Source organism: Phyllopteryx taeniolatus, chromosome 3 (assembly GCF_024500385.1).
Source record: "Phyllopteryx taeniolatus isolate TA_2022b chromosome 3, UOR_Ptae_1.2, whole genome shotgun sequence".
NCBI lineage: Eukaryota > Metazoa > Chordata > Actinopteri > Syngnathiformes > Syngnathidae > Phyllopteryx > Phyllopteryx taeniolatus.
In genome coordinates, this window is record NC_084504.1 from 26,456,045 (window position 1) to 26,477,705 (window position 21,661).

General features: G+C 41.2%; 1 protein-coding gene across 12 annotated transcripts in view; it reads left to right on the forward strand.

Annotated features, from left to right (window-relative positions):
* The window catches only part of ntrk2a (neurotrophic tyrosine kinase, receptor, type 2a), a 70,329-nt gene extending 58,192 nt beyond the window's left edge, over positions 1-12,137 (forward strand). For all 12 annotated transcript variants that reach the window (XM_061767939.1, XM_061767943.1, XM_061767940.1 and 9 more), the window contains 2 exons: positions 6,236-6,394; positions 8,183-12,137. In XM_061767939.1, the coding sequence (XP_061623923.1) occupies positions 6,236-6,394; positions 8,183-8,368 (345 nt within the window). In that variant the 3' untranslated portion in view covers positions 8,369-12,137. The remainder of the gene's footprint in view (positions 1-6,235; positions 6,395-8,182) is intronic.
* Positions 12,138-21,661: the final 9,524 nt, after the last annotated feature.

A 21,661-nucleotide genomic window follows, 5' to 3' on the forward strand; every position in this document is an offset into this window, starting at 1 on the left:
GGTCTCATATTATTATATATACACAACAAATTGATGGACAACTAGTTTTGAAATCAGAATCCAGTTTTAAAAAAATATATATATATTTTAAAAGGGGGCTTGGTAACAACAACAACAAAAAATGCTTCCACTATCTCAACATTATTAAAAGTAAAGGTGCAACAATAAATTGATTAATTAACAACTAATCGATTATCAAGATAATCGACAATTCTTGTGATAACCAAATAATCATTTAGAGTCAGTGTTTAACTTAAAATTATCAATTTTTCTGTCAAATTTCAGCCTCTCAACATGAAATATTCTTAGATTTATGTAGACTTCCATGAAAGCAGCTGGATTATCTTTGTGTTTTATCAAAATAAGACATTGACACAAACATCTACTTTTACACTGGAAAACAATGAGCAACATTTGTTTTTATTTTCTGACAATTTACAGACCAAACCAGTAATTGAATCATAATCAATTTATGTATTTCATGCTGTGTCAAAGTGAAATAATGCCGTTTTTTTAAACAAAGGGATGGAAATTAAAACGTTTTCTTAATCCAATTCATCGATTAATCGACACATAAATCGATTATTAAAGTAATTGTTTGTTGCAGCCCTAATTAAAAGTAAAGACAATTTGCATTTTTCGCTTTCACGGGCCACATAAAATTATTTGTCGGGCCAGATCTGGCCCCCGGGCCTTGAATTTCACACCAGATGAATAATGCATTCGTTATTTTTACAGTAGTGCAATAAAAGTTGATATTCATAACAGAATATCATAACCTTCCCCAGATTCAGTGCTAGTGAATGCTTGATTCTGAACAAACAATGACAGAAAACAAATAAAAAAGAAAACAAACACTTCAAAAAGGACTTTGAATGCCTTCGCTCCCTAAACGGCGTTCATGCATAAATATGAGAAATGAAAGGAAATGTCTGATTTGGTTGTATTGTCTCTTCCGGGTAACAAAGCACAGACAGACTTTTTTTCCATATTTGTCACCTTTTTTTACAAAGCAAACAAACCGCATCTTAACGAAGAAGCCGACTGCAAGGAGAGCAGCGATGAGCCCTTCCCAATGAGCGAGCACAATGCTGTCACATGACACATTAACACCAAGGCGATGCTTAAACACGTGTTAAGCAAACATTTTATAAAGCTCACGGAGATTGAACTAATTATGTTTGGTGTTTTATCTACTGTATGATAATTGCGTGTGGGTGGTTTTTAATTGGAAGATTTAGTCTCATTCAAATTGTGTTCTTAATCTTCGACAGGCGGTTACATAAGACTTTTTCCACAAGTAGAATAATCGCAATATATTAAATGAGTGCATCAGGAGAGCGACTTCTTTCCTTCTCAGCAGGCGAAAGAAACACACATACGCACACGCGCTCATAAAAAAATAAGAAAAATTCACTCGTTTTTGTTTCCATGGCAACACTGAGGCCAATTAAGGTTCCTGTGTATCAAGCAGTGGGTGGAGTTTGTCACATAAGCCCAACCCACACAGCATCTTTCCACTGGCTTCCCCCCCCCCCCCCCCCCCCCCTAGTTGCCATGGTCACGCCAGGCTCCAGGTGGTCACCGCTGAGTGACAAGAATCTCCTCCACTGCTGTATTTGACCCCTCCCCTTTTTATTTTAGTCATTCCTGGAACACTTAGGCGGCCGTCCGGCTGCAACGATGCATATTCACGAGGCCGGGAGAGAGACGGACGGGAAGGCGAGGAGGAGGGAGAGACAGGAACGTGAGAAATTTTGGACTCTTGATGAATTGATAGATTGATGTGTAGATGTAACAGGAAAGACTGATCCGTAATGGATGGATGGAAGGATGTAGGGACCAGCAGAGATGGATACATGCCTAGCGAGAGAATAATCGAGAATATATTAGGGGGTAGGCCAAAAATCAGGGTTTGGTACGTATCGTGGTTTTAAGGCCAGAGTTCAGTTCGCATTCGGCACAGTAAAGCAGCGTTCCTCAAGCTTAATTGAGCCGAGGCACATATTTTACATTAGGAAACTCTCAGGGCGCACGACGTAACAAAAATGTTTCAAACACACTGAAATGCAAATGAACTTGGTGGGAAATCTGCTTCTGTTGAATTAAACACAAAGCTGATCCAAAAATAATGGACCCCCGCATACCTTTCGACGATCTGCAAATTTGTTGGGTTCATTTTTCACACACACACAAAAAAAAAAAAAAAATCTAATTTTGTTGCAATGTTTTTATTTTTTGAGGGGGGAACCAACCGGTTTATTGGGGTTAATTTTTGCAATCATAATTGGCGTCAAATATCTGTGGATTTTCGCTATTCGCGGTCCGGTTCAGTCTCCATCCCCCGCGAATTAGCTGCGGTCCGCTGGACCCACAGGAAGCCATGACGTATGTCGTATGCATGGCAACAGGTGTGTCCACAGGCTAATTGGACCGTCTGCCATCCAATGGAAGAGCATTTAATTGTACATCGCTGGCATTGATAGATGAACAAAGATACATCAATTGTCGGAAATAAATGACAACTGAATCTCTCACGGCACCCTAATGTGCTGCGGCGCAGTCGTTGGGAATTATTGCATTCATGTTCGGTCTGGAAACTCGATACACCTCTGCACGCTACCGAACGTTACATAGCGAAAACTTAAGTATCGTTACAACCTCGCTGCAGCCAAAATGTACTTGAATGGACACGATAATATATTCCAGTTTTATGACACACACACACACAGACAAATGCAATGTGTCTGTGGATCCTGATTTGATTTTCCATAATTAAGGCTGAATTAAGTCTTTATTATCCTTCATAATGACACTTAATCCCCAAATCCGCTCTTCGTAGGTCTTAAAAATGCTACCGACGCAGTAAACAACATTGCCATAGTTGACAAATGTGTAATTACTGTTTGGCATTTGAACAAGTAGTTGGTAAGGGTCGGTTCACCGAGATGAGAGGGGGCCTCGAGGCTTTGCGTGTTGCTTGCCATTCTGGATTTGGTTTTGTTTCGAAAGAATTTGAATGTGGAAATACTCATATTTAACCTTTCACACGCTAAAACGTTTATCATTTAGGTGACACCGATGTTGCCGTTCTCACTGCCTTCCATGACTTCGGAGTCTTCCCGAGGATAGGTTATGCATCAAGTACTGGATCGGCACCAAAGTCTAATGGTTTCTTCTTTGGTCGGTGCCACGCCCCGCTTTAGAGTTGACTGGAAATCCGTTCAGTCGATGTTTGTTATGCTGGTAAAACACATACAAACATCGAAACCAAACGCAGGCGTAACAAACATTAAAAGAAGGTGGCCGAGCACTTGAGCTATTAATATTTCAGACCTTCAGGGGAAATGATCAGCCACGATGAATAAAACAAAACATCTAATGGGTACGACCAGTTGGAGACACGTAAGTGACTCGATGATGTTCGAGAACGAGAGGAAGAGAAGAAATGCTGCATATTTGTGCTCGACTACGAAACGTGGACTAGAACAATATACTCGGATGGTTTCCCCGAGAGAAATAATCAAGTAAAGTATGTTATATTCTCGCTGGTGTCCACGCTAGACAGCGGTTAGCAGATGTAAGCCAACAAGTGGACACTGAAAACAACAAAAAAAGCAGTCTTGACAGGAGAAGATGAAGAAGAAGAAAGGTTTGCTTGCGAAGACTTAGCACTCCAGAGATGGAGGCAGAACCTGATGGCTATCTATGTGAGCGTCCGCATTTTACGACGCCATTAAATAAGCCGCTGACTAGCACAGAAACGGGCCGAGTGCGGCGCGCAGGCCATTAATAACGGACATAAACCTGGGAAAATGGACTGTCCTATCGGCGGGGCGCGACGGCGCGACGATCGCCGGCGAGATTCATGTTCGCCGAGAGCAATCGAGGAGACGCCTGATACCGAGCGAGGTTTAATTCACTTTTTGTGCAGGTTGAAGAAGAAGAAAGACTCGAGCGGCGTCTTCATATAGCACACAGTAAAATACTCCAATAAATGGTTTGGTGCTCTCTCTGCGGATATGCTGAATAATGCATTGAAACGTGTGTTGCTGAGATTGTCAAATATTACTCACTTTCTAGTATGGCGTGTAACATGACCGCATTACAACAACGAAATATGGAGTGTCCTCAGTTGACATCAGTACTGACGTTTCCAGTGTATCGACGTCGCGCAATGACATTAAAATTCACCTAAAGGAGATTATGTATTATTTCACTCTAAATTCTTTAAATGTGTTGATAAGCTTGAATGAGATTTTTTATTTTTTTTTTATTTTTGTATACTATGCGAGTCTTTGTTGATTAGCTCACCCTGGTGAACTGGTAAAGTTTTTTCTTGGTACAATTTCCTACTAAATACTAATATTGACTAGCACACAGTCCAGTTTTAACAAAATGAAATGAACAAAAAGTGCTTCTGTACAATTCTGTGCAATTTTTTTTTTTTTGTGTTTGTTTTGTTTTGTTTTTCTTAAATTATTCAAAGAGTAAATCAAAGGCGGTGGTGAGAACGGCTGCCTTACTGTTCAGATGTTCTGGGTTCAAATCCCTTCTCAGGCGTTTGCATGTGCTTGTCCAGGTTTTCTTCGGGTACTCCTTCCCACATTTCAAAAACATGCCTGTTAGGCTCATCGAAGACTAAATAAATTGTCCACAGGTGTCAATGCGAGTGTTAAAAGTTGGAAGCGATTATCATGCCCATCCCGAATATAGTAATGACATCTTCTGCAGTGTGACAGTCACCCTCACTAAGCAGAAATATTCTCCAAAGGCTCGTTTGTGATTAGCGTTTAATGAAAAGAGCAAAAGTCCCTCTGAGTTTGTCATTAGCGGCTGATTGCTGCTCTCGGCTCGCCGACGCTGCCGTTGGTTGTCGCCGGTGACCGTAAGTCAGAATTCAATTATTTACGCTAACCTGGGACAACTTAGTTAAACTGCTATTGACGCAAATGGCACGCACATCCACTGCTACCTATTTTTATCGCGATTAATATTTCTTTGCGAAGTTAGCTGACCAATTTTTTTCGCTTCACTGAAATATACTTTTATTGTCAATCACCTATTCAAAACATTGCATTCATCATAAATATTGTTGACAGTCAGTTCATTAAAACTAAGTGACAGCGTTCTGTTTTAGTGTGACGTGTGTCTTGGGTGCAGAAATGTGTTTTTAAGGGCATTTCCGGCAACAAATGCAGATCCGAGTTATAAATAATGATGCCGGTAAACAATTTTAAATGTTTAACTGGTTATTTGTTATTGTTATGTTGCTCAAATCTAGTCCAGTTTAAAGGGAATATTAATGATTTTGTACAATTTCTTTCGAAATAATAAATGGACTGGCAAGTGCTTAAAATGTCTTTTGTACAGTTTCCTGCAAATTTCCTGCGATTACTTGACAAGCTCACACAGAATCACCCATGCTAATATTGAAAGAAAATAGGCTCCTTTAAACATATTTGCAGTTTTGTACAATATTCCACCTTTTTGTGAGAACTTGTTGTTTAGCTTGCACAAGCTCACCTACGTTATCTACGTTTAAGACTACAGCACTGTATGCAAAAAGGTTAAAACGTTGTATAGTGATTTGCTAGCAAACGTGTTATTTCTTGGTAAAAATGTTTCACTCATTTCTATACTGTGCTATATTTATTTTAATCACCCACCAATAAAGCAAATAATAATGATTGTTCTTGGGGCTAGAACGGATTAATTGTGTTTCCATTCATTTCAATGGGAAACATTTCCTTGGTTCGCGAACGCAGTCGCGTAACACGGAAATTCGTATACCGAGGCTCCACTGTGCTTTAGAAGGTTTTTGATATTAAATGTTTACAGTGTGTAAGAGGGATAGATGGTTTCAGATGCGCAACTGTATCTTGGATTTTGCAACATATATCCCCCGCGCTAAACATGGATACATGGTTATTAAAAGTTGTCATTGGAGAGCGACAACCTCTTGAGCTCGACTGAAACGTACGTGCGTTTGATTTAGAGGCGGCGCAAGCTTTGCGATCGTCACGAAAAGCATCAAATTCCATTGACTTCTTAAGTGTCAATAAGTCGTTTGGAGAAGTGAAATGTTTGCAGCCCTTTTGAAAATGCGCTCACCCCACTTGATATATCCCCATTGAAATTGGTGTGTGTGCAAATTTGACATTTGCAAACTCTCTCTTATTTTCTCCGCATCTCATCATACTCTTTCTTCCTCCCCTGCTTTTTGCGCCCTCAGGTGGGAGGTCACACCATGTTGCCAATCCGCTGGATGCCCCCCGAGAGCATCATGTACAGGAAGTTCACCACAGAGAGTGACGTCTGGAGTCTGGGTGTGGTCCTCTGGGAGATCTTCACCTACGGCAAACAGCCCTGGTACCAGCTCTCCAATAACGAGGTAGCTTACTGCTTTCTCGTCACGCTGTGGTCAGAATTATAAGTAGGAATTCATACCAAAAGTAATGAACTGTAATTAGTCCACAATGGACATACTGTACATAATATGCCCTAACTAAACCCCCATAGCTTTGATGATATGGATAAATGTTCTTTATCTGGGAAATGCTAATCCCGTTCCGACACATAAAAGCTTTTGCGCCAATGTGTTTTAATTATTTTGCAATGAATAAATAAAATCGTGAGCACATGATGATTGAACTTACTGAATGCTACTTTTGCTCTGAAATAGTCCAGTTTAAATATACTGGTAGTGCTTTTGTACAGTTTGTCTTAAATTGTTTTGATCAGCTCACACAGGTGAGTGTGGAAAAGTTCTTCTTGCTTTCAAATATAGTTCAATTTAAATGGAATCTTAGTGTTTTGGCACAATTTCCTACTATTTTGGGTTAGAATTTGTGGATCAACTCTCTCTGGTGAAAATATACAGGATGAGTTTTTGTACAATTTACAGAATTGGAACTTCCACAGGCACACTCAGGCTAACGTTGCTGGGAAACGGAATGCTTGTGCTTTTGTACAATTTGCACTCAATTGTTGCTTTAATATTGTGATTAGCTCACACAGGCTCCTCTCTCGCTCAAAAATAATAATAATAATAATAATAATAATAATAATGAAAATAATAACAGCACTTTTGTATAATTACCGTTTTTCATTTTGGATTAATTTGCTTTTATTGTGGTTTCTGTTTGACTTCGAAAGGGCATTCTAAGATGGGGGCTCATATGCTCACTTTACGAGCACGCATTGAGAGTCCTTTGAATATTGAATAGGATTTACAAATCTCCTTTTTCTTGGGCCGTGACCCAGCTTCGGGGGAGGGCTGCCATTTGGAGCCCTTCGGCCTGGCCTTCAACCCTTCTGACCTCTCAAGTGGTTCTCTTGCCTTTGGAATATAAACCGAAATGGTTTATATTCCCATTAGTAATATAAACCATTTCTATTACGAATGGATCATTCGTAATAGAAATGGTTAAGTTGTTATTATGAATCATAATTTTATCATTTACTGTATTTCATTGTTTCATAGAATATAATTACATATTTACATTTAGAATATCTGAAATTACTAATATTAACTATATGTAAAAATTGTAAGTACATTTTTATATTTATTTTATTATGATCTGTTGTAATTATGCAATTTTCTTTTCTTTTTTATTGTAATTATTTATTATTATTTATACTTAGTTTATTTCATATATTTGGATCATTGAAATTTTAAAAAAAAATGTCAAATTACACATTTGAATCCCTTAAGGGGGTCGTCAAATATGATTGCCTTTATTTACACTGCATTTTTTTTTTTTTTTTTTGGATCCATTTGTTATCTTCAGGTGTGCACCTAATGGCCAAACCATTAGGTAGACTTGCATAATCTTGAAGTGATCCAAAACCAGAGCTGTATCAAATATGTTGACTTTGCAAAGACAATAATAAAACAAAAGGTCGCGTAGAGTAATTGGTCCACAGCAATCCGTGGCCAGTCGCGGGATTATTTGAAACATCTCTGGAATTCGACAATGAATGAAGCGTCTGCTTTCAAAGCCACTTTGAAGATTTGCACCTCGCCCCGACGTCGGATGCGTGCGCTTGTCAGTTCCGATTGGGTCTGACTTCATCACGCGGGTTAATAATTCATGTATGCTGACATATTTTTTTTATTTTTTTTTGTACGCCGACAAACCGCCCGTGTTTGTGTCTCCCGCCTCCCCGCTCTCCTTAGGTGATCGAGTGCATCACTCAGGGCAGGGTGCTGCAGCGCCCCAGGACCTGCCCCAAAGAGGTGTACGACCTCATGCTGGGCTGCTGGCAGAGGGAGCCGCACATGAGACTCAACATCAAGGAGATCCACGGCCTGCTCCTCAACCTGGCCAAAGCCTCGCCCGTCTACCTGGACATTCTGGGATGAACGCAACGAGGGGTGAAGAAGAGCCGTACCGGATGTGAAAACAACTTTTAAAGGCAATCGAAAAAATGAAAAATGAAAAACAATCCCCCAAACACCTCCTTCCGCTATTTCCCATTTCATCTTTCCTGGAAAAAGCTCCTTTTGGAACGCTTTGCTGGACTTAACGGACTGACTCAGTTCTACAAGGAACGCTTCGTGGCGCTTTTCCATGTAAATACGAGACCGGAGGAAGGTTTGTCGTTGTGTGTGAGGATTTGGCTCCATGTGATATGGAGCCTCAATGACACTGTGTTACCACCTCCCCTCCATTAATCAACCAACCCTCTACACACACGCGCACGCACACACACGCGCATACCATCTCATCATTCAATGTCAGCCCTCAAGAAATGAAGATTAGGGATGGACAGTCGAAGAAATTTGCTTGATCCAACTTTGGATTTATTCCTTTAAAAAATGCTCAAGTCAATATTTTCAATTGTATATATTTTTAGATATTTAATTTGTATGTGATTAATTTGTACCTTACGCACACGTGCTCAGCACATGTCAACGTTCGCCCAACAAAGTGTGCTAAAAGAAAACATTTTTTGGGAAACTGGCAAGTAACTATCATGTATTCTTTTTTTTTTTTATTTAATGATATTACAAATATTTTAATGTTACAGATTGTTTATATATTTATTTTTGTATTTTATTTGATTTATTTTTATTTTTTTTCTCTTTTTTTTCTTCTTATTAATGACGGTAGAAACTACCGAAGAAACAACACTGAAGGATCTACCCAAGAAAACAAAATCCGGAAACGCCGACCAGACAGGAATAGCAAGCTGAGGCTCAGAGCGAAAGCACTTGCTTCGCACTCTCCTTAATTAAGTACGAGCTCGTCAACTTCTGAAAGCAGTTGTGTCGCTAAAATACATTAAGGCAGTGCAAAAGTAGCGACGCGTTATCTTCGCCGGCCCACGGAACCTCACTCTGTTCATTTCCTGTTGATCTTTTCACGGCATGACTGAACTGCTCGGCCTGCTATAATCATTGTGTTGTTACACTTTTTTTAATAGAGGGGAATATGATGACCGGCCGAAAACCGACCCCCACCCGCATTTAAAAAAAAAAAAAAAAAAAAAAAAAAGGAACAGATGCTGGTGTCGGGGGTCGATTGATTGACGCGGCAACGGCTGCGCCACGTTCACGGCTAAAGGGGTCGTTGCAGACGGGGGGGCTTTAAGCTAGTTCTAAAAACGAAATCTCGAAGTAACTGTCATAAAATAATAAACAAAATGCTTCCAATATATAATAAGGACAATATTACAGGGAGTCCAGGCAGCAAAGCTTTTTTTCCCCGTGGTTTCTGTTTCCGACACAAGTAGAATGGGACACTTTAATACATCATTTTTGTTTAAATAATGCAACAAATGTTGTCAACTTTATATATTTACTTGATAACAAAGCTCTCAGACGTCGCGAGAGACACGTGGCAGGTGCGGTTCTTCTGGTCAACTCATATTAAATGCTCAGGCCTCTTAACATTCAGACATGCTTCAAAACTGTGTGTGCGCGTGTTACACAAACTGTTTACCTTATCTTTACACGCGCGCACACACACATTCGCTGAAAGACACTCACGCCGGTCCGAGTAGGAAATTGAATTGTGCATGTTTTATTATTTGAGCGCTGCAGTCCTCTGTAATGGTGTAATGTATATTTCATTACGGGGCCTAATGGGCTCCATTAGCGCGGGCCTCCTCGCAGACATTCAAGACTTATTGTTTTATGGCGCAGAGGGGAAAGGGGAAAGGACGGCGGGGAGGGATGAAGGGGAACGCGGTGGGGGGAATGGAGAGAGGAGTCGAGGGAGGAAAAGCTTGAAGCCAAGATGCTGGAGTGGAGGAGCGAGGGTGGGGGTGTGATTGCGCGAGTGACCTCGGGGAGTCGGTGAGCGTGAGCGGCCATCATTTCACAACACGCACACGCCGGGATACACCGGGATTAGGCAAAGCATTTTTGTTTTGTTTTGGGGAAACTGCTCGGAATTGATCCCCCCCATCCAAAAAGTCCTAAAGGACAGGAGTGGAGAGCCAGACAGTGATTGGTAAGAAAAAAGAAAGTTCTGTAACATTGTATTGTATTTGCAATTCATTTATCTCATTAAATCATTGCTTGACTGACTCATACATTACTAAATGTTGGTAAAATAAACTGTTTTCTCTATACAATTACTAATATACAATTGACATTAATGAATAATCTAAATTTAAAGTAAGTACAAATTATTTTTCTTTTTTTTTTTTAAATGTACATGTGCCCACCCCTGCTATACACACACACCCACACACACATACGCGCGCGCACACACAAACACGGCCACCTGCATGCAACTACGAGTCACACTGTAAATACAACATGCATTTTTTTCCCCCCCCCAATTATTTTTTTTAAAATTCCTTAACTGTAAAGGGCAAAAACAAGCATCAAATCATAGCCTCGTCCATATTGTGTCCAAAACCGTCATGTAGTAATAATTCTAGCGATGATGATAATGATAATATGATGTGGAACGAGAGGTTCTCACTTCATTTCATGACAGCAGCACTTGATGGTATTCATGTTTGTGAACTTGACTTGATGAATTGTTTCACTGAGTTGGCTTGTAGTCATTTGGTTTATATACATATATACAAACAAATATGTATATATGCATATAATATAATCATAGAGAATATTTCGAGGCATTTTGTACTTTTTTTTTTTTTTCTATGGTTGCCTTCTGCAGACGTGGAAACTGATGAAGGCTTTCAATGCTTTTCAACGTGTTCAAGTGTTAAGTATAAGCCCCGGCCAATCACAGCCTCTCTGGGCAATGTTGAAGGCAGAATGCATGCTGGGTAAAAAACATAAAAATCCCCCCCCCCCCACACACACAAAAAGAGAAGTCAGATAGACTCCACTGCTTTGTTATTTACAGTATGCAAAGTGTAAAAGTGTAAGGGCCAGATGTAGGTTTTTGGTTATTTGTGTATGAGTCAGCAACTTGTTGATACTAATCTGTGTGAAAATATGGATGGAGGAATTTCTTTTCTTTTTTTTCTCTTTTTTTTTTCATGTCACAATGGATTGTTCCCCCTAGAGTCCGGTCTGTCGTTTCCTGATGTCTTACATCGTTTTCCATGAACCGGGAAGTATCTGGCAACCTAACGAAATACATTTTAGTCACAAAGAACATGCCCCTCGCCTCACCTTGGAATAAAAAAAAAATGTAAAAAAAATGGTACGGTCCTGTCCTCAACCAGGAAGTAGCCTGCTTGCCTACGAACGGACAAAAATGCAAAATGGCTCTCTGGGATTTTTGGCTTTGTTTGTTTTCTCTTTCACTTTAGTGAACTGTCCAGCCTTGGCAGAGGTCTGCGCTCTGCCGAGTGACATTATGTTTTGAATAAGTTGTTTCTATCCAATGGACAAAGGGGACAATGGCGCTGTTTTGAGTCAAGACAATTATAGAGGCGATAACTTCTGTATGAACGGAGGGAGTGACAATCAAAGACTTTGGACTTTCTCTCTTCTTCAAGTGGCCTACTGTACCATAAACTCCTTTTTCTCTTCTATGCTGCCTATAATGTACGTGTACGTCTCTAGAAGTGCTTCTTTTTCTTCTTTTCTTTTTGTAAAACGGAAAAACAAAGTGGCGATGAATGAACAAGAACAAAAAAATTGGATATAAATGTGACTAAGCTGCCGAAAGAAACCAAGAGTTGCTCACTATGTCTGACATTGTGTTGCCATGTCCTTTTTCAATCTCGCCACAACACACAAAGACACAAAATGGCGCTTCAGAGTGTGAAGTGATCAGCGTTGCAACCATTTGAGATTTCTCTATTTGTCCAAACATGCAAATATCCAGTCAGTCCTCACCCAAGTCTGGTATCTTTACAAATGATTGCCCAATCGGAAGTGTTGAAAATGTCTTGCGCTCTTTGATGATGCGATGTTAATGCATTTTTTGGGTTTCCTGAAAAGTTGACGCTTTTGGAGATGCGGCAATTCCGCCCGCCTAAACTTTCACGAGGACGGCCTCCTTACCCTCGTGTGTGTTTGTGTGAGTGGTGGGTGGGGATCGTAGAATTGATTTGTTGTCACTGAGCACCACTTCATGACAAACGACCTCCTGGAGGAGCATTGATATGGCGCCTACACAGCTTTATTAACGCCTTTTTGGACAGCGATATCTGCAGTATGGTATACTATCAATCTCTACGCATTGTCGCTGTAAACGATGAGGCTCAGTTAAGGCCGTACAAGAAGAACTCGTATTCACCATAAATTTCAATAATTGTGAACATGCGAAATGTGCTTTGTATTGTACTCCGCAGTTTTCAGAATCAGAATCCTCTTTATTTGCAAAGTATGTCAAAAACACACAAGAAATGTGTCTCCAGTAGTTGGAGTCGCTCTCGTACAGCCATTGTAGACAGCCATTGTGACAATAAATACTTTTGAGGCATAAAAACATAAAAGGACACTACGGAGAGTCACTTAAGGCTTCTTTGTACTCGTCAGTTTGGCTTTATACTGGAGCGTAATCCACGACAGGTGCAGTCGTTCGTGTAGAGAGAGAAGAGCAGCGGCGAGAGGACACGTCCTTGTGGCGCCCCTGTGGGGAGGAATCGAGACACCGGTGAGAATGAAAGAGGTGAACTCGCGTGGCAAGTAGAATGGCTTACAGTACAAAAACAGCGACTCCAAGTCCGGGCTGTGCTGCGTGATGAGCTCCAACATTTCGTTGACATAGAAGCATATTCCGCCGCCATTTGTTTTCCCCAATAGCTCCGTGACGCGGTCTGCTCTGTGTAGTTGGAAGCCTAAAAGTATTACGGCGCCGTCAAGGACGCGTTCACGTGTCTCCGTGAAGCACAGGGCAGCGGAACGTACGAAGTCTTTACTGGTCTTTGTGAGAAGATGAAACCCGTCAATTTTATTGGGTAGAGAGCGTAGATTTGTGAGGCGGATCGATGGGAGCAGCATTCGGAATCCTCTTCCCGGAGTTTGACCTGGACTCCGGCTCGCTTCCGCCTGTGGCGTCGCCTCCATGCGCCGCAGATCAAAGCCACTCCACCGGTGAGTAACTCCGAAAACAAATTTGTGAAAGAAAGTCCCGGGTAGACTCCCTAATGTTTAGCAAGTTTTCCCTTGTGGAAGTAAGTCGAGTAATGTCTCCAAAGACGAACAAAAGACACAAAAACATAAACAGAGCCGGAGAGCTCGTTGCCGAGGCGGCCACACGGTTCGGCGCCATGATGATGACGACGTGCTTCCTTACCGTGGTCCACAGAAGAGTTTCAAACAAGGGTTAGGGTTTCAAGGTCAGGTTTCGTCACAAGATTAGTGTTTCAAATTAGGGTTTCCACAGACTCCCACTTTGCTGCAAAGGCCCTTCGCCTCCTCTTGGATAAAAATGGGGCTCTTTACCGTGGCCAACAGAAGGATTTCGAACAAGGGTTAGGGTTTCAAAGTAAAGTTTCATGAAACGATATAGTGTTTCAAATGAGGTTTTCCACAGTCTCCACTTTGCTGCAGACACCCTTCGTCTCTTCTTGGATAAAATTGGGGCGCCTTAAGAAGAGTTCAAACGTTAGTTCAAACGTTAGGAATTCAACGTAAAGTTTTAAAGAAGGGATTAGGGTTTCCACAGTCTCCACTTTGCTGCAGTGGCCCTTAGTCTCTTCTCGAATAAAATGGGTCTCCAGAGGTTAATACAAGAGACACTTGTTCTCCTCCATTGTCGTATGCTAGCGCGTTTCGTTCCCACTGATGCGTTCAGGGCGGCGTGTTTTGTGATTTTTGCGTGGGTACTGCGCAGCGTGTATCGCATCACATGATGGAAGTACTCCAGAGACACATGATGACATTTCCACGTGTCCTGATCCAAATCCTTTAATCGCCTCGTCTTTCACAGCCTTTACGTGACGGCGTTAGTTAACAGAGCGCAAATACCACAAAAGGTAGCGCTTAAGATTACTTTTCAGCTTCGGTGCTTCCTGCACAAGAGATGGATGAAGCTGTGCTTTAAGAAACTATGACGGGAAAGCTTTTTGATATCAGGGGCCATTTACAGTTTACATTAAGTCCCCTGAGGGCCATTCTAAATGTATGTCCAAGTTTATGTTTTATGTATAACTCTAAAGGTTAGGGGTTTGAATTGGGGCTTCAAGACAGGGTTAGGGTTTCAAATTAGAGGTTTGTTTTTCAAATTAAGGTTCAAAGGCAGCGAAAGGGTTTCAAATTTGGGTTTCTAGACAGCGTTAAAGTTTTCAATTAGGGGCTTGGTTGTGAATTAGGGTTTTAAAAGGTTAGGTTTCGAATTTTGTTGGGTTAATTTGAAAATAGAATTTTCCATTGTCGTTCCGATATATGTTGGGGAATGAATGCACATGTTTGTGCAAACTCGTTTTGCTGCTCGTCATGTGGGACTTGGCATTCACTGATGCGCCTGCTGCTAACGATAGCTTGCAGGTTGCTTTAATTCCACACTTGTCACCTCGTGCTGGAGACGGCACAGCTGTGGGGAAGAGAAACAGTTGAAGGCAGGAAGAACACGCACACACACACACACACACACACACACACACACACAGTGAGGCAAGAGTGTGGGACGGATGCTTTGTAATGACGCCAGCACCAATTATCCAGTCACCGCAGTCAAAGGAACCGCACGAGCTTATTAAGGCTTCAACAGGCCCCGCTGCACCTGTGGGTCACATCAGCCACGCCACGGGGAGGGCGGATGTGTCTTGTGTACTCTTCACATTGTGTGTGTCTGTGTGTGTGACGATGTGTGCTGTATGTGGTTTACATTGTATTCCCTCTGAACAATATTATTCACAACACACAGTACCATTTCTTGTTCACTCGAAACGTCATTCTCTTACAGTTAGAGCTTTTTTTCTCTGGATTTTCCATGTTTTTTTTGTTTTTTTTATTGACAAGTGAACTTTTGTTTCGAACATACAAATATGTTTTTAAACATAGGGGAAATTAAAAAAAAAAATTGCCATGTAAATGTTTTCCGATACAGAAACACCATATACTGCCAGTCCAAACTGCCATTTGTTGCTATTACAAAGCAGTTATTACAGTGTTATAACAATAATTTATTATAGTATTCTTGCAATGTTATTGCGAAGTTTGTAGATTCTTATTATAATGGTATTACATTTTAAAATGTTAATATGTCGTTATTACTATGCTATTACAATGTAATTACAGGTTAATGCTACAGGTGTATAAAAACGAGCTCATGCAGCGTCCAGGAGATTGAAGGACAAATATAAAAGATGGCTGAAGAGATGTGGACGTGATGACAAACAATATTGAGGTTCGTAGTTGTGAGCGTGCTCTCGACACACAACGGCGAACCCTGCCGGAGGACACGGTCCGAGTGGAAAAGGCTGCAAAAAAAGGACAAGCTGCTGAACGAGAATCATTCCTCATGCTGTGTGGTCTCCGCTCTTCTGCTCGTGTTTCCTGTTCCAGCCGAACGGAACAGCCAGCAGCGTGATCAAGATTTATGAGCTTGGATATATAAGACACTTGTTGTTGGGGCGGAGGCGGGGGGAGCAGGTGGCGGGAAGATGAAGATGACACCACGAAGAGACAAAGAAGCGCTCCCTCCAGATGCCATCATGGTCATTATCTTTGATGCCAATCTGACATGCCATTTGGATGCTGTTAGGCCATCAAAAAGTACGCAAGAGCAGCTGAGATGAAGGGCTGAATGGAACACATCAAACATGGGGAAATGTATCACGGTTCACCAATTGAAGAGTCAGTGCATTGCAGATTTGTTTTCCCATATTCACATTGCGCATAATTCGCAGGATTTTGAGTGGACGATGTCAATTTGTTTGTGGAAAAGTAAACGAGTCCTAGCCTAAAACATAAAAAATGTAAGAAAAAACAAAAGAACATTTAATTAAAACACATATTACAAGGAATACAATGTATGTAGTGGACAATATTACTGGGCATTACTGTATGCTTATGAGTTTAAAATCTGTGTAAGTTTGTATAAGTGTATGGTAGAGGTTAATAGTGTGGGCAAGATTAATAAGAGCCTGGGGAGGTTCATACAGCTTTAAAATATGTGCAAATATATTTTTTTTAAATATGTGAAAGTGTGAATATGTGTCAAACTTCAACGCTACTTGCAATGGCGAAAATTTGCAATTTAGCGTGGCCCACCTGTCTGCCACGAGAAGTTCCAATTTGGCAGCCATCAGACAAAAGCTGGAGTTGAGTTCATCTTTGGAAGACCCAAGGAAATGCCACTGAAGGACCCTGAAATGGCGAGTCATCAAACTGAGTCGCCGTGCTCCCACTCCATCCAATGAAAGAAACTCAAATGTTTCGCAGTTTAGCGTTGCTCGTCTGTCAAGTATACGTGTTTTAAATTCGGTAGCAATCAGACAAATCCATCTTTCAACAACCCTTGGCAAGTTTCACGGCCTTCTTTTAAGTGTCTACTCGTGATAGACATGCCTCCCACATTTCATGTAGCAAATTGAAACTGGGTCTGATCTTGTGGAGCTGAGTTTTGCGTTTTACACGCATGTCCGTTTACGCAAGCTCAAATGATTCGCAGTTTAACATTAGCCGTGCGTCGAAATGTGGTCGCACTGGGACCAAATCTGGAATGCGTCTGTCTTTGAAGGACCCGTGGAAATGGCCAAAATAACCCACGAAAGCAAATCCAAATTGCTCAAGAAGCAATGTTAGGCGCAACGTTAACCACTCTTGGAAATCACCTGGTGTAATATATTATTCGCAGAACACCATGATAGCAAAACAGCCAGGCTTTATCCGTAGAGATTTCAATTTTAAGATTTCGTATCATCTTAGAATTGTTTGTTTGCAAACATTTACTTAGGCGTGACTTTTATGTCAACTGCTGTCTTGTTAGTTCATTGTTTATTTTGACAGCTACTTTATAGATTGCTTTTGTGTAGATAGAAAGAAAGAAAAAACAGAAGCAAGGATAGAAGAAAAATGAGGAAGAGAGGAAAATAAAGGACAATAAAATACGTTAGAATGGATAGAGGAAATTAGAAAGGAATCAATGATGGAAAGCACAGGAAATGGTCGAATGGTTTCCACATCTGCCTGACAATTCGAGATTCTGGTTTCAAATGCCGAGCTGGGAAGCAAGAAAGAAAGGAAGGACAAGAAGGCAAGTCAGAAAGGAAGAAATCAAATGAGAAACATGAGTCAAAATGGTCTTCATCATAAAGTGTATTCGGACTTTGTGTTCATTTCAAATTTTGTCACAGGCAAAAGTATGTTGCAGTTGTGGGAATATAATGTTTGAAACAAACTAATCATTCGAGTTGTTATACATTAGTAATTATTTTAAGTTGGTACAAAGTATCATTTTGTTCTGCGGCACATACACACAGTGTAGTAGTGTATGAAGTGCTGCCGCCGCGAGTGAAAATGCTTTTTATTGTCACACTTCCCCCCCCCCCCCCCCCACCCCTCCTGTGCGCTCTGCCTCCACAAGCAGAAACCACACCCAGTCGTCATGGTAACGAGAGCCAGGCTCGCCATTGGCCCAGCATATATTGGGCGGGGCATACGGTGACTGCAACTTCCATCTCCACTATTTCCCATGGGAATTGTTTTCAAAACTTTGGGATCATGTTAAAACGTTTTTTTTGCACGTGTAAAAATGTCCTGTAATGGTGACAATTTTGGAACCTGAAGAAACGGTTGTTGTTCACGGAAGGCTCCGCTATGTTTATGACAAGACGGGGCGTGGGAGCGTGCAAAGGAAAAACAATCAATGGAATAAAAGAGCAAATCATACATAACAATAAAGGGGCTATTTGTTGAAACGAATAAAGCAGGGCTTCAGACAGCGCCACGGATGCTCTTGATGGAGTCTCCAGTGGAGCGCTCATGACGGCCCAGCGCCAGCCGGCGTAATGAGTTGACGGACGGATCAATCCCCTCTGCTTAGGCCGCACGATCAATAGCTTTGTTTTGACATCCTACATTAACACAGAACTAATTGACGCCGTCGCTAAACGGTCGTAAGAAACAAACAGAGAACACATCCCAACCGTCAGTCACAACCATGACAGCTTTGATTCGTATTGAAATCGAATACGTATTTACGCTACATGAACTTCATATGGAAGTTGTGTGCGAATGTGCGTTATTTATATGATGCTTAATCACAATGGAGTCTCAAAGGGTGTCGCAGGCCCACAGTTCACAAAAAATCCACGAGATCCCTCGTCGCCAAATGTTCATTTAATCAGCGTGAGAGTCCATTTCATGCAATGAACTGCTACAGGTAGACGCCTCGGAGGAAGCGGTTCTCGTCGGGGCCCGACCCGGTCAAGGCAGAATCTTCCACCACCACAACTGCTTCACTTCGCTCGTCGCCACTTAGCGTACTTTCTGAGCAGGAGAAAAGGGGGGAGGGGGGGTCAGGAAAGAGGAGAAGCGACAGGAAAACAGGCCAAAATCCAGATGACAGGGGGTGAGGCAGAACGAGAGACTAGTTGTATATTAGTTGTGGTTTAATCACACCCGAGACTGTATCAATAATTCTCAAGTCGATATTTAAACATTTGTAAAGAAGTAGCCACTCTAATTTGCATAGCTAGGTCATTGCAGAGTACTGGAGCCTGAATAGAGAACGCTGCAGAAAGTGCTGAAGAAGTTTTTGTGTGCGTGTGTGTCGGCACCTGGGACTTGTGGTCGTGGTAGAGCAGCAGACTGATTTGAAGACATCAACGGAGCATTTGACTCAGGGGCTAACAACCACCTGCGCTGTTTCAAATCGCTTCATGAAGCTTGTCTAAATGTATATTATTTAATAATAACCTTTCTGCCCCTCAAAACGTTTTGAAAAATGCCTTTTGTGGATGTTGATATGAGCTCAAAGAAGGCAGTTGTAACCTTCATTAAAACTGCGCACCCGCATAACCACTTGATCCAATATTTTTTGGACAATAATCAAACTTTGACGTCACGTAGGTAAAAAAAATAAATAAAAAAAAGAGTGGCAAGTTAACGTGGTTCATGTTTCGATTTATGGCTCTTTTAGTCCTAGTGGGAGTGTATCAAAGTTGGAGCCCTGAAATTCCTCCAAAATGGCTGCGTCCAAACAAAATGGCCGACTTCCTGTTCAGTTTCGTGAGAACTGTTTTTCTGGACATGTCGACCGAATTACGTGTCGTGACATTGCACTACTACAGTGAGCACGTATTCCTCTACTTCACTGTTCCAGTCCTGCCTCCCTGCACATTATGACTTTAACGTGGTTGGACAACTTTCTATTGAGTTACTGTTCATGCTGTCGTTGGACGCTCTACATGGCAATCACACCTCAGTCTGCATGTATTATTCCATTTCGCTGTGGCTTGTATTTCTGTTTCAGTCCTGCCTTGTGCAATCTGACTGTAGCTTTGCTAGTCATTGTTTATACAATCATACAATCTGTCCTTGCCATAATTCAACAACTTTCCATTCAGTTACTGTTCATGCAGTCATTGAACACTCCACATGTTGACCATACTTCAGTCCGTATGTATTACTCCACTTGGCTATAGCTTGTGTTGCTGCTCCAATACTGCCTTACTCCACAATCTGACTGTACCGTTATTGGATGTCTTACTAGTCACTGTAGTTGCAAACATCGGGTTCGCTACATGTCAAACACTTGAAAGTCAACATCCTCAGTCGTTGCGAATGTTGTGATCTCCGATCCCCTCGATTCCATATTGCTATTCAAACAACTGAATTATTCAAGACATACTGTAATAATAATAATCAATCGATAACACTCTTTCTTAGTGGGCTAGATCGTTTAATAATTGACTAATCCTGAGGGGGACACCACAGTTTGTGTGTGTGTGTGTGCGTGCGCGCGCGTGTGCTTATGACTCCGACAAGGGTCGTGGACAGCTAATTGAGGCCTTCTCTTCTTCGGGAGCAATAAACGAGCAACATTAGCAGGTGTAAGTAGCAGTAAAAAAATAAATAAATAAATGAATAAAAAAAAAACTGGTAAAAAAAGAGCATGCAGGAGAAATTTACTCATTTAAATAAATAGAAATACATAATATAATTATGATATTATGTAAGTCATTGACTTTTTTTTAAACATCCGTTTTTACTTCTTATTAGGCTTTATTTTTCTAAGTCAACAACAACAAAAAAAAAAATCTATATATATATATATATATATATATTTATTTATTTTTTTATTTTTATTTTTTTTTATTTCCCCCCCCCCCAAAAGTCAATGGGGGCTCAACTTTGCTCGTGTTTCCATGCTGCCCGTCTCAATGCATCGCTGGCATCCCATTAGCTGCGGTTAACAACACACGCTTCCCTCTACTCGTCCATACTAGTTCCAAGTGTGACCTTCAACACGATTTCAAGGTCACGGCCGTCAGCCGGACCGCCGTCCGCTCATCGACTCAGCGTCTCATCAGTCAGCGAGAGACCTGAGTGGACGCTGACACGGGACTATTTGAGCTTGTGTCTTTGATGGACAGCTGACATGAGGCTGATCACTCCCTGCGTGCGATGTGATGAATCGCGTTTGATTTGTGTGACCCTCTGCAGAAACCCGTACGGAATACTTCCTGTTTCCTGTTTTGCTGGCCAATGATAATTTGATACACCCTGGAGGCCGCCGCCAACACGGCAAAAAGCGACTAGGAAGTCAAGCTGAAATCTTTCAGGGTGTACTTTTACACACACTTTCGCACACTGAGCCAGTTTAAACAGGGATCTTTTTTCTTTTCTTTGGGTTCATAAAGAGTTTCACCCAGTGCAAATAGTTGGCGATGTCATCTGGCCAAGAAACACAAATAATCTGTAAATACAGTGGGAACTCCAAGGTTCACCGGTCAAATGTCCAACAAGAATAATTCAGGAGAAGGAGAAAAAAACTGCAAAAAAAGATGTGTCCAGATTTAGGAGGGGAAAAAAATTTCCCATGAGAAATAATGGTAATAGAAATAATTTGCCCCTAGGTCAGACCGTGGCCATCCAAAAAAAAATTCACATTCTCATAATTGCCTTTGTAACTTTTCACTTACTGTCCCAATAGCAATGAAAAATAGCGATGTGTGTACTAAAAAAAATGTGTTTTGTCTTTACAGTATGTCTGTAGTTTCTCAGTCACTCATCTTCTTTGTTCAATTTATTTTGTTTTTTCTTGTTTTCAGAAAATGATCAAAAATGGATTGGATTTTGCTCTTTTTTTTTTTAACTGAA